General features: G+C 30.7%; 3 protein-coding genes across 3 annotated transcripts in view; all 3 read right to left on the bottom strand.

Annotated features, from left to right (window-relative positions):
* The window catches only part of LOC136080633 (location of vulva defective 1-like), a 205,367-nt gene that overhangs the window by 165,848 nt on the left and 25,288 nt on the right, over positions 1-14,231 (bottom strand). The window lies entirely within an intron of this gene.
* LOC136080212 (uncharacterized) lies at positions 5,838-6,830 on the bottom strand. The gene has a single exon (XM_065796826.1). The coding sequence runs from the start codon at positions 6,828-6,830 to the stop codon at positions 5,838-5,840; it is 993 nt and encodes a 330-aa protein (XP_065652898.1).
* On the bottom strand, positions 7,073-9,280 carry LOC136080211 (uncharacterized). Its single transcript, XM_065796825.1, has one exon. The coding sequence runs from the start codon at positions 9,278-9,280 to the stop codon at positions 7,073-7,075; it is 2,208 nt and encodes a 735-aa protein (XP_065652897.1).

The following is a 14,231-nucleotide window of genomic DNA, read 5'->3' as shown; positions in this document are numbered from 1 at the left end:
CGAAGAAACAGATTTTAACTCAGATTCCATTCTTGACTTGGGTAGTTTTGATTCTTGTGTCTTGAATCATGGAAACGTATAGATATATATGTTTCTATGATTCAAGACACAAGAATCAGAATCAGACATTATAGATGACATAGACAAAACAATAAATGGAAATTTACGTGAAAAATTAGCAGAATGGGTTGTTATGAACCAAACTTTGCATTCTGAATTGAATCAACTTCTTTTTATTTTGAGAAACAATGGCCATGCGAAGCTTCCAAAAGACGTAAAGACATTATTAAAAACTCCATGTAACATTCCTCTGCAGAATAAGTGTGTTGGCAATTACATTTATTATCATTTGGAAACTAATTTTTTAAAACATTCAAGTAAATTTCCAGATCTGAAGAAAATTGAATTAGTTGTGAATGTTGATGGGATACCATTACTTAAAAGTACTTCAGTCGCTTTATGGTCCATACTTTGCTCATTTTCAACCATTTGCTGTAGCTATTTCCTGTGGCAATAGCAAACCCTCCTCTGAAGAGAGCTTTATGTTTGATTTTGTAAACGAATTATCAATTTTATTACAAAATGGAATCAAAACTCCTGGCAAACATTATTATGTTGTATATGCAATGCATTTTAGTGAAGCTGCACCGAGCAGTGAACATCTTAGGAATGAATAATAAGTTAAAAAGAGTTTAGCAGAGTGAGATAAAAGTACAAAAGGACAGATGTCCTGTGGAAAACAAAGAGCCTCAAAGTAGAAAAATACTAAAAAAGTAATAAGTAAAATGTTGTGAAAACAAACAATAACAATAATAGTCGAGATACGTAAGAGTTATTTACTGTTGTTCTATTAAATTGTCGTTAGTGTCCAGCATAAGTGCGATGTGTAGACAGTATCAGTGATGGAGCAGAATTATTTGTTTGGTCTGTATTATTAGGGTGGTAAACATACATTATCGATATAGTTTTCGCCTGAGACCGGCATCCCAAAAGAAGTTCCACTCTGGGTCTACACCAGGGTATCTTGTTAAGGTATCCCATTAAGTATCCCATTATCCCAAAAGGACTATTCTCAGAGTATCCTGTCAGGGCGATTGCCACAGACTTCTGAATTGACACTGGGACCAGAGGACACTTAGTGTGGCTCAGTACAACTTGCATACAAAGAGTTGTGAACTGTTTTGAGTCTTATAGATGTGTATGTAATGTAGACAGTCAATGAGTGTTCTTGTGTGTGTCTACTGTAATAGAATGTCTTGATGGTATGAGTTGTGAGTATAAAATTGGTTGAAAGTCATTAAAACTGGTGTAATGTAAGCTAGACGTGAATACTAGAAGTCCAATAACATGTGTTTTAAAAATAACTATTAAACTTGATAATCTAGAAAATTTAAATAGGATTACACCAATATAGTAACAATAACTTGTATATGTAGTTAATAAACTAATAGTCTGTATATATATATTACAACTCGTAATCTAAGATTATATGGAATTTTGTATTTTGTATAAGTTATAAGATTAACTGTAAATATGTCATGTGACTGTAATGTTACCAGGAGTATCTGAAGTGGAGTAGAATTATTTGTTTTCTAAAACAGTTAGCAGGTAGACTGTATGTATAGCATGGCTGACATTTTGTCATATACAGTGAATATTTAATAATAAAAGATAATGGTAGGTTTCTTTGCCAAATCATTTGTGAGTTTCAGCTGTCCTTCAACTTGCTGTTGTTTTGTATGCAACATATTCATTCAAGTATATCATTTAATATTGTATATATTATATGTATGTATATATATATATATCTATATATATATATCTATATATATATATATATATATATATATATATATATATATATATATATATATATATATATATATATATATATATATATATATATATATATATATACATATAATATAGTATATATTATGTATACATATAATATAGTATATATTATGTATACATATATATATGTAATATATACTATAATATATGTATATATATATATATATATATATATATATATATATATATATATATATATATATATATATATTAGGGTGGTGCTAAAAACAACTTATTTTAAAAATGTCAGCTGACAACCCCTAAATGTGTTTTATATAATAAAATAATACTGGATTTTAAAAATTTTTGAAGAAAAAATATTTTTTCGGGTGCCACAAGGCCCTTATTCATTAAACAGGTTCCTAATATTATAAAAAAAAAGTTTTTCAAAAGTATGTCATGTTGGGTCTCAAAAGAAGCAAAATTTTATAAAAATTTCAAAAATAATTATTTTATAAAAAAACTATGTAATATATATATATATATATATATATATATATATATATATATATATATATATATATATATATATATATATATATATATATATATATATATATATATATATATATATATATATATATATATATATATATATATATGATAGTTATATTTATAAAGTACTTTCTGTTTTCAAACTCAGGATTTCGACATATAGTATTATGGAGGTTGGCCCAAATAACTTTACAAATAAGCGAAATATCTAAAAAGTTAGAAACAATGGAACCAGAATGCAAGATGATGAAGGAGATATATTAATACAATTTGATGATATAAACGATGATGATGATTAATACAATTTGATGATATAGACGCTTTATATGAGTTTGATAGAAAACTTGGAGCTGACAAAAGAGTTTTCAAAAAGTTTGTAAGTTATTTTTCATGAAATTACCTATGGAAGGGTTAAATGTTTACGAAGCAATAATTGATAGCTATAATTTTAAGTGTTGAAAATTGGAAAAGATGTTGATCTATATATTTTTATATATTTCTTTTTAATGGCTGCCTGTTGAAAATAAATAAATTTAGTTGAATTCACAAAAAATAGATATAAAAACTCAAAAATTAAAATATATTAGTTTACATTAAAATTGTAAACTTCATGTATTCTTATGAATAATGTAAATTGAAGATATTCTTTCCTTCTTTCTATACAATTTTATTCACTTGACCAAATTTGAATGTTTTTGCATTTATTTTTTAGAATCGATGAAGCGCTGTGAGGCTAAGGCAACAGACAAAGAAACTAGATTATTTAAAGCCTCTTGCCTAAAGTATGCACCTTATCGTTTGAATAGAGGTAAACGGAAATCTGACAACCCCGAAATAGACGATGAAGTTCACGAAAGTGATAAAGAAAAAAATCAAGATGAACTCGTAGTAGACGCTGACGTTGAGTCAAATGAAAGCGGAAGTAGTTTCGAAAGAGAAAAATAAATTATCTCCTTTGTAAAAAATTTTAACAAATACATTTTAGTATATTTTTTAAAGTGTTATGTTTCAACGTTGCTTTTTTGACGTTGAAGCGATGTAGATATTAGAACGTCAATTTCTTGTTTCCAAATCAACGCTTAAATCAACGTTTATAAATCAACATCAGTTCAATGTTAATTTATTGACGTTGAATCAATATAGATATTTCAACGTCGATTTCTTGTTACCAAATCAACGTTTGTAAATCAACGTCAGTACAACGTTAATTTATTGACGTTGAATCAATGTTGATATTTCAACGTCGATATTTTGTTTCCATTTCAACGCTAAAATCAACGTCAATAAATCAACGCGTTATCAACGTTGAATCCACGTTGAAATGCTTGCTGGGTATATATATATATATATATATATATATATATATATATATATATATATATATATATATATATATATATATATATATATATATATATATATATATATATATATACATGCATACATGCATATAAATAGTTTAGTTTATTTGGATAAGCCGTTGACTTCGTAAACGGAACGTCTGTGGTTCAAGACCCACCTCTTCCTGAATTTCTTTTGTTTCTTTTACACACGCATACAGCCGAATGTTAATAAAATAAAATAGTAATATCAGAAAAAAATTGATTGGAAAATTTGTGCTTTAATAACATATAAAAGCATTGGGTTTTAAAAATTCGTTTTTAATTTTACTTGTTTTAATTATGGTGCATTCAATTGCACAAAAAGATATAAAACTCTTACAAATACATATTTTCACGGAAAAGAGTTTGTATTTGTCAATTTAATCAAATAGATGTTGAAGAAGATTGCACTTGTCAATTTAATCAAATAGATGTTGAAGAAGATGTACAGGAGCAAATAAGCTCTTGGTCAAGATTTCTTTCCCTACTACCTAATATAAGCCAAGATAAAATACATAAATGCTTAATTTTCGACGATTGTTCGACTATTTTCGGAGCTAGAGGTGCTTTAAAGCATAAATCTCTGGGTATCAGCTGTTTAAAAAGAGCTTCGTTAAAACTTTAGTTGTTAAACCAAATGTCAACATTGAAATAAATTATTTTCTTGCTTGAGCTAACGTTTCAGCTTCAATGAAAAAAAATCAGTATCTTGTTTATGTACATCTTTGTCAAAAAGAAGAAGACGTTTTTTATGCTACATGTATTTGAAAAGCCGGTATGGGAGGATGTTGCAAGCATGTTGCTGCAGTATTATTTCAATTAAATGAATAAGAGCAATTAAGTTTAAACTCTGTACCATTCGTTAAAACATGCACTGAAGTGTTACAGCAATAGCATGTTCCTGCTGAAGGAAAAAATTCAGAGACAATTAAGCTTTCTAGCGTTTCCTTGAAAAGAGTGATTTAAAAAAGGATTTAAACAACTCACAAAAGCGACTTTTTGTATCAGGAAATAGAAACTTTTGTGCAACACCAATTTTTGCACATAATCAAAGCGATGAGAAAATTAAAAAATTGTCTGATAGCTTGTATAATCTGGGAGAAGGAATAGCATTTGCAAATCTTTTAAAAGGAAATAGTTTACATTCCATGTCTTATTATGAAACACGAATATTTGAATATCAGCAAAAAGTAAAAGAACTCGATTTAAATTTTGATATTATATTTCATCATGTTGATACCATAATTAATGGATTTGAAGTAGAATTCAGTGATTCATTTAAATTAGATGAAGCTCAATTAATGTTCATTTCAAAATATTTAGTTCTATCAAAAGAGAGAATAAAGACTTTGGAGAAAGCTATTTTATCACAATCTACAAGTTTATGGCTTGAAGAAAGAAAAAAACGCTTGACGTCTTCCAAATTTGGTTTTGTTATTAATAGACAAAAAAGCATTTTTCCTACATCTATTTTGAATAGAATTTTGAAAATCAATAAAAATAACTTTTGCAACAAAGCTTGTAATTGGGGTAAAATAAATGAAAACACAGCAATAAAAAATATGAAAATATAAAAAATGTATCAGTAACGAGATGCGGATTTATCATTAACCCCAAATGGCCTAGGCTCGGTACAAGCCCTGATGGAATTGTATCGGTAAATGAAAAAATAAGACCTATTCAAATCAAATGTTCTTTTTCAAAGAAAGATTTAACTATAGCTGAAACTTGCCTAGATAAAACATTTTTTCTTGTTGTTATTAATGGCAAAACAATGCTTAAACAAAATCATGTTTATTTATTTATACCAATGTTAAGGTGTTATGGCATTATTAGAGCTCAAAGAGTAAGATTTTATAGTTTATACTGAAAAAGATATTTTTATTGAGAGTATTAAATTTCTTAAAGAACAATGGGAAAAAACTACTTTACCCAATTTAACTAAATTTTACTTTGAGTTTATGCAAGAAAATGTATTTGCAGTTTAGATAAAAAAATTTAAATTTTTCACAAATATTTTATTTATCTGAAACAAATTGTGGCAAAAAGTTTGTTAAATAACAACAAACTATCCAAGTTTTATTAATTTCTGACGCCATAGACAACTTAAATGGTGTTCGTAAAATATGATATGAGTTGATTATTCGCTGTATTGCTCTTTCTACATGAATACGAACAAGCAATATTTCTAGTTTCATTCTCATCTACTTGACTGAGCTGAGCTTTTCCATTGAGAAATGGAGGTATATTTAATGAAACGTTTTCTGGTAAATCATCAGCAATATCAAAACCTCTATCTGCCATTACACTGTCTCCTGGTTCAAGCAGGTTGTTTATGTCACAATCTTTAGTCATTTGTTTGTCCAAAAAACGACCACAGTATAAATCAGAAACAAAAGTTATGGCTCCATTTGGTGCTATTCTGATTAATCCTTTTCCTGTAATTTTATGTTTATAATTTTCAATAAATAGTTCAGTGCAGTCTAAAATTACCCTTGTTGATTTGTATTTTTCCTTAAAACATTTTGGCATTGTTTCTTTTAAAGGTAGTTTTGTTGCCCAAATTGGTAGCATACGCATTTGAGAATGCAAAAAATCTGTCCAAGTCACTATGATTCTTCTAACATGACTTAAGGATGTCTCAAAGCGCAAGGCCATGTCTTCAACCAAAAGGCCAAGTCGAAATCTTGTTAAAACTAAAAATAATTCAGACTCTGAACTCATCAGACGCTCACTTCCCTTTTTATTGTAATTAAAATCTGTTGTTTTTTCAATGTTTGTATTTGACCCCCAATGTATAAGTTTGCTTGCAGCAGGTTCTAAATATTTTAGTAGAACATTAAATAGATTGTATGATTCAAATCCAGAATAAAATTTAAAGTGTGCTTGATTATGTTTAAATCTGTCCACTGTAAATTTTAATTGATTGATAGTGTGAATTTGGTTTATAATAATATTTTTAATTTCTTTCTTTTTAGTTTTTATTATGTTTAATTTGTCCTTTAGGATAATAATTTCATTTTTTAACTTTTCAGGCTCAGTTTCTTTAAATGAAATGTAGTTTTTTCTCGTAATTAACAAATCAATAAACAGATACATTAAATCAATAAACGATAATCTTTTCTCCTAACTAAAACTCTCCTATTTACAAATTTTTCCTCAATATATATACTTTATGCTTTTCCTAAAATATCCTTCAAAACACCATCATAAATCACCGCAAAAACATATTTACAATTATTATTGGTAAAAACTATTAAAGCTATTAAATCTTTAACGTCATTAAGAGTTCTAGAACTTTCCGGAATTACACTCCTCCTTGATCCTTACGGATCATCCAATTAGCAATCAAAGTATTTCGAAGGCATGCGCCGTTCCCGACCACTCCGTCGCAAAAGCATGTCGATTTCTTGGGGTCTATCTTCAGCTTCGACATTTTCCTCGTTCGTCTCATCTTTAATTTGCTCTCCTTGATTTTTAGCGTTCTCTAGACCAGTTTCAGTAATCATCTCTATATCTACATCAGGGATAATGCAGGACTGAGTATCATTTCGAGGTCTAACGTGTTTCACATGACGCGGAATGCCGTTCACTTTTACGATTTGTTTCGACGCATTCCGAGTTATCGTAGCTGGTTGCCACTTTGTATAGCACCTCGCATTTGGTGGTTTCAGCCAGACTTTATCGCCGATTCGAAACCTCTTGTTCGTGACATTTTGCGCAGGAAGATTCTCTTTTCCCAATCCTTTCACGCCAATGGTATAACTGTATATTTTGTCCATCGGACTTGCACCATTTTTGTCGGCTGAGACATTGTACCAATATAGTGCTTCCGGTATCGACATTTTTAATCGTTCTGCTATTCTCTTGATCGTACGGTGGTTTCTTTCTACAATTCCATTTCCTTTAGGATAATAAGCGGCTCTAAATCTAATTTGTACTCCCCAACTATCAAGGAAACTCCTTATCTCTTTAGTTTTAAATGGCATGGCAAGACTTCCGTATGAGCTTGATAATTGTCGCCACAACGCGTATTTTGAAGGTCCGCAATCAATTAGACTCAAAAACTTGTCAGTGCCATAATGCGTGATGTCCATGGCCAATCTCTCCCAGTTTCCTTCAACATCCAATTTCCCTTTTTCCCACCGTATTGGCGCTGGATCTATTGACTGACATGGTTCGCAACTTTTTATCACATTTCGAACATCGTTTTCAGTAGCAGTCGGAATTGCTTTACGAACAAAGTTTAACGTTCGATTAACTCCGAAATGTCCAGTTCTTTGGTGTATATCGGAAATAGATTCAGCCTTCGTAGCTACGATTCCCATACAACTATTCCGACACTCTGGCACAGTCAGTTTGTTGAGCCATCTGCTGCGAACTCTTGTTAATGCGTCAGCCAAATTATCTTTAGAAGGAATGAGTTTTACCTCAACGCTAACATTGTATTCTTCAATTAGCTGTTGCAACACGCTCAGACTTCTTCGAATCAGCATTTCACCCGTCGCTTTTGATCTCAACCTTGATTTTCTTGTAAGGGCGTCAGAAACCCAGTGGAATACTGTCACGGAATCGGTAAAAATAGTCACTTTCTTCAGCTTCCACATCAGAGCATTATTCATTCCACGTATCACAGCGTCTAATTCTGCCATGTTTATATGAATATCAGACGTTTCTTTTCGCAGCCATGTTGCATCCTCCACAGTAGTTTCCCCAACTTGAATAAGAGCACCCACCGCTAAAGAACTGGCATCAACCCACACTTTTCCCTCATCACCACACACAGCCCAATCACCACAAGCAGGCTCGCAACGTTCCACCTCAGCAAATATTTCTTTAAGCACCCACTTAACGTTCTCATCACAAATTTCATCGTCCCAACCCTTCGTCAGACTGACAGCTTTCCTCTTCAAGAGACTACAAATCATTCGCAGCCAACCACACACGGGTAAATGTCCTACCAACTGTCCACAGATTGAAAACACAACTCTCCTGGTTAACTTTTGCGAGATAGCATCAACTCGATTCCCTCTGGACCACATCAGTTTGTTACCAACCTTGCGCACACACAATCCTAACACACGAACTCCATCATTACCAATCTGCTCACCTTCTTTACTTTCTAAACCATATTTTAAAAAATGCCTCTTGATATAATCAAGACTCACCACACTTTCGTCTACGAAAATGTCGTCAACATAAGCGGACGTTCCACTCTTCACTAATTCGTCTTGATCAATGACGGCACTCACAACGGATTTCATGATCATTGGCGCAACGTTCAATCCGAAACCAAGTCGTGTCAAACAATACCTTTTATTTCGAAACACCACTGTTTGGAAGGGCCAAAGAGATTTATCAGTTTTTAGTTGAAGATAAGCTTTGCGTAAATCAATAATTGCTGGTTTGTTACCCATTCTTCTCCATTCTCTAAGCTTTTCGACACACACATCTGCATCTCTCGTGTATGTCTCAATGAAATCGTTAGCTTCTCTCCAGTCCAGAACAGGTCGGATTTTGTAGTCTTTGTTTCTCTGAATGACAGCCATTAAAGAATCTGCCCTTTGGGCGGCCCCAGTTCATTTTCGTCATACTCTAACAGCAACTTCCGATCAATCCAATCCTGTAGTTCGTTTTCATAGTCTGCTCTAGCGTGTTTTGGAATTCCGTACTGTGCCACTTTATTGCGCAATCGGTCGGGGCTTTCTCCATCTCTCCATCTCTCCATTTGACTCTCCATTCAACACCATTAAAAACTGCTTCGTGATCTTTCTTTTTTATTTCGATTTTCTTAACTTTGTCCTTGTTCAAAGCCGATGCTCCACAGTAACTCAATCCGAACTTCGCTTTTCCCAAAGGAGAAATGGATACTCCTCCTAGTAATTTGATGGAACTCATTCCGAGCATCATATCAACTCCAAACGGTTGGAAGTCCACTAAAATAACTTCATCACGTGCTTTAATGCCATCAACCTCAAGAATCACGACCGTTGACCCAGTGCACTGATGAACTTTTCCTTCAAACGTTACTACCTTTTGAGAGTTTGAGTACCTACATTGACTTTTGGGCAGGAATTTTTTATTCAAAATCGTCTTCGAACATCCTGTGTCCACTAAAGCTGTCGCAACCATACCGTTAACTTTTAAACGAATAACAGATAATGCGCTCATTCCACCGTTGTTCAGGAGCGAAGTAGCGCAGATTCCTCGCTCCTGCAACATCTAACAGTCTTCGGTGACAAGTTCTTCGCAAGCAAACAATTCTTTGCAATGTGATTCAAACCTTTGCAGTTGTAACACACTAATGCGGTTTTTGTAGCATGGCGTCTAGATACAGCGTTAACAGCGTCACTGTCAATCACATTTGCACAGTTCAAAGCAGCTCTTACTCTGGGTAACATTATATCAATCGGGTCCATTACGGCTCGAAATCTTGATGATAAAACTTCTGGCAAACCCACAACAAACGCCAAACGCACAGACTCCTCTGATAATTTAGCAAGATAGGCTAATCGTCTTAAATCAGCCAAAAACACGTCGGCTTTTTCTCCGTCACATAATTTTCGTTTTGTAAACAGTTCATATGCAGTATAGGCATCTACAGAAAACGCCGCTAATAACACACGCTCGACTTCCACAACATCTTTTTTATCTTCCGCGGTTAAAGCATCGTACACTGCATAAGCAGCTTCTCTGAGAAGAATCGGAAAAAGTAGTTCAAGCTTTAAGTTCTGAATTTCAGCAATCACTTTCGTTCGTTGAATTCAAACAGCAGCATCCGAAGTGCCATCATACGTTTCAAACATATCAAATAATCTCATACTTGGTTCCATGCCCGGTTAGCTTGTAGTTTTTTCTCGTAATCAACAAATCAATAAACAGATAAATTAAATCAATAAACGATAATCTTTTCTCCTAACTAAAACTCTGCTATTTATAAATTTTTCCTTTATATATATACTCTATGCTTTTCCTAAAATATCCTTCAAAACACCGTCATAAATCACCGCAAAAACATATTTACAATTATTATTGGTAAAAACTATTAAAGTTATTAAATCTCTAACGTCATTAAATGTTCTAGAACTTTCCGGAATTAAATGAAAGATTATCATTTTTTTTGTTTTCAATTTCGTTTATTTTTCCTTTATATCCAACAGAACTATTTACTATGATTCTTGGCTTTTTTAGTTTGTCTTTAACTTGTTTTGGCGGTAAAGATGGACAATTGTTCATATAAGTTTCCTTTTCTTTTATATTCTTCCTTTTCTTTTATATCCAATAGAACTATTTACTGTGAATCTTGGCTTTTTTATTTTGTCTTTAACTTGTTTTGGCAGTAAAGATCCTCGTTTAAATTGACTGAATAAACCCGATTAGAAATAAGAGGAACAAAGTTTTTCCGACTAATAAAAGATATCCTTTTTTTTCTCAAATTACTTACCTTTGGGATAATGTAAAATGAGTAGTTTTTGTTTTTGAGCGAATTATTGTTGCATAATGGAACACAGCAAGTTATGTCACCGCGGTATTTTGTTGTTGACTCGACAGTAAAATTTTCTTCAACAGAATGATTTATTAGTTCATCACAAGATGTTTCACAGTTCATCATTTTGAAAAAAGAAATCATTTAGAAAAGTCTTTTTAAACTAAAATTATTCGAGTGTTTATTTAAAAAAACTTTAACACTTATTTGTTTATTTTCGGTGAATACAAAGACCAAAATGCATTGCGTTTTTTTTCTATAAAGGGAACGGTACATTTGACCAGAACATTTTAAACAACAAATTTCTGCCTTTTTCTAATACCTAAACAACCGTGCCAGGAAAAAGATGGCGTAACTTTAGCAATCAGAAATTATTAAAAGAAAGAGGCAAATTTAAAATCGAAGTTTCAATTTTTCACTTGATCAGACAATGTGTTAGGTGTTTTTTAATCTTGTCAATTTTCTTTAAGTATTATAAATTAACATTAATACAAAAATTCAAAACAAAACAGCTTGAACAAAAAAGACTAGTCTTTTTTGATCAAAACTTTTTAGACTACTTTTCTTTGATTATTTTTTTTGATTTGACTTTTTAGACTACTTTTCTTGATTATTTTTTTAGACTACTTTTCTAATAAATACTAATTTATTAGAAAAGTTTTCTTATATTACATACGATCCTGTATAAAATATTATTTAAGTAAAATTTTCACACTTGCATATCAAATATGTGTTTATATAAATTGTTTATAAATATGTTTATATAAATTGTTTATCAAAATTGTTTCTAAATATTGTTTATAAATAAGCGAAACTTTATTCCAATAAAGTAAAGCTGCGCTTATTTAAAGAACTCACTTGAAAAATGTTGATTAATTGCAATCGGTATAAGTGTTTATTAAATGATTTCTTTTTTTAATGACATACATAAATTCGATAGATCAGTGGTTAAATGCGATGTAATCGGTGCCGTTTTGCGAGTGTTTAAACCCACCCTTAACACCATATATTTTCAATTTTTTCAATCTGGCTATATTTATTTACAGAAAAAAACAAATATAGATCTATCGGCAGAACAATTTCAGAGGGTTTTAAAAAGGTTTGTTGCAAGGAAAGGACCACCTCAAATAATAATTAGTGATAATGCAAAAATCTTCAAAGCAACAAGAAATTGGTTACGTACGCTTACTAGGAACGATAGTCTTGCAAAGCAAGTCATAAAATGAAGGTTTAATTTATCATGAGCTTCTGGTAGGGTGGGTTGTTTGAAAGATTAATGCAAAGTTTCAATAAATTAGAGGAGGTGTTGCTGGATGTGGAGTGCTCTATGAAAAACAGACCACTTTGTTACCAAGTTGACTAGTTTGATAATTATCTACCAACACCAAATGTATTGGTGAGAGGAAAACCTTCGATATTGCTTAAAGAAGATATCGATTTAATAAAAAAAGAGGATTGTGAAATAAAATGAATTCAGTTTGCAAAAAGTTGTACAGAACATTTAAGAAAAAGATGGATAAGTAAATACGTGCATGTGATAGAAGAACGGCAACAGGTCAGGGAGAAGAAAAGCAATGTAAAACTGCCAGGGATTGGAAACTTAGGGCTTATCAAGGGTAATGTGAAAAACAAGACACTTCTCAATATTGAACGAATTGAAAGTGAAATTAAAGGTAAAGATGGAGTCGTGCGTGCTTTTAAAATACGATGGGGAATCGGTTATGTGAATCTAGGTTGACGCCTAGGGTTCTTACCGAATTTTCTATAGTTAGTGTTGTTCCAGAGAATATAATTTTGGAATCATTTTAAAACTTTCAAGTTTGCTTCCAAGATCCAAAAAAAATAGCTTCTGTTTTGCTTGGGTTAAGCAAAAGTCTGTTTTCCGGAAACCATATTGTGACTGCATTAGCACATTTAATGATTTGGTTAATGTTATATTTTCCGGGTATATATTTGGGAGTCATCGGCATATTGATGACAATTTGTCCCATGTTTAGCTATGATACAATGTACGGGGTGATACAAACTTTTAAAATAAAAATGGGTTTAATTGACTTCCTTGTGGCATTCCTTTTTAAACTCGCTGGCAATCTAGATTTTGTCAAGCTAATAGAAGCAAAGAGTTTTTGAGAGTGCAAGTATGATGTATATATATATTTATATATATATATATATATATATATATATATATATATATATATATATATATATATATATATATTTTTATATATATATATATATATATATATATATATATATATATATATATATATATATATATATATATATTATAAGCATTAAAACATCATATACGATATTATAGTATTTATTTACTTTTTTACGTGATACTTTTGCTCATAAAGTGAGATCCATTATCAAACTAATAAAACCATTTTATTACTTTGATAATGACTCTCACTATATAGGCCGAAATATCACGTGAAAAAAGAAATAAATTGTATGATACCTTATATGATGTTTTAATGCTTATAATATATATATATATATATATATATATATATATATATATATATATATATATATATATATATATATATATATATATATATATATATATATATATATATATATATATATATATATATATATATATATATATATATATATATATATATATATATATATATATATATATATATATATATGTATATATATATATATATAAAATAGGTTTATATGTATATATCAGGCTTTACTATTGCATTGAAAACTTTTTTCAACTTAAATAACAACATTTACAAATTTTATGGTGACCTAGTAACTATACTTTTTTAAGCTTATAAATTATAACTTACCTTAAAAAAATGATTTAATCATTTATAAATATTGTTTTACTTTTATTTGACATGTTGAGAGGAGGCAATTTGAAAAAAAGCTGAAGTGTTGTCCTTAGTTCTTAAGCGGCGTTTTAATTCCAACACAGTATCAGAAAAAATTAAACTTTTTTGATATTGACTTCAATACTCCTTGAATCTCTAAACCATTTTATGTTT

Source organism: Hydra vulgaris, chromosome 05 (assembly GCF_038396675.1).
Source record: "Hydra vulgaris chromosome 05, alternate assembly HydraT2T_AEP".
NCBI lineage: Eukaryota > Metazoa > Cnidaria > Hydrozoa > Anthoathecata > Hydridae > Hydra > Hydra vulgaris.
The sequence above is the reverse complement of the archived record's forward strand: the minus strand, read 5'-3'. Positions and strand labels throughout refer to the sequence as shown.

Excerpts from the sequence above, each read along its gene's own strand:
- LOC136080211 (XM_065796825.1), bottom strand. The coding sequence starts at position 9,280 with ATGGCTGTCATTCAGAGAAACAAAGACTACAAAATCCGACCTGTTCTG.
- LOC136080212 (XM_065796826.1), bottom strand. The coding sequence starts at position 6,830 with ATGTATCTGTTTATTGATTTGTTAATTACGAGAAAAAACTACATTTCA.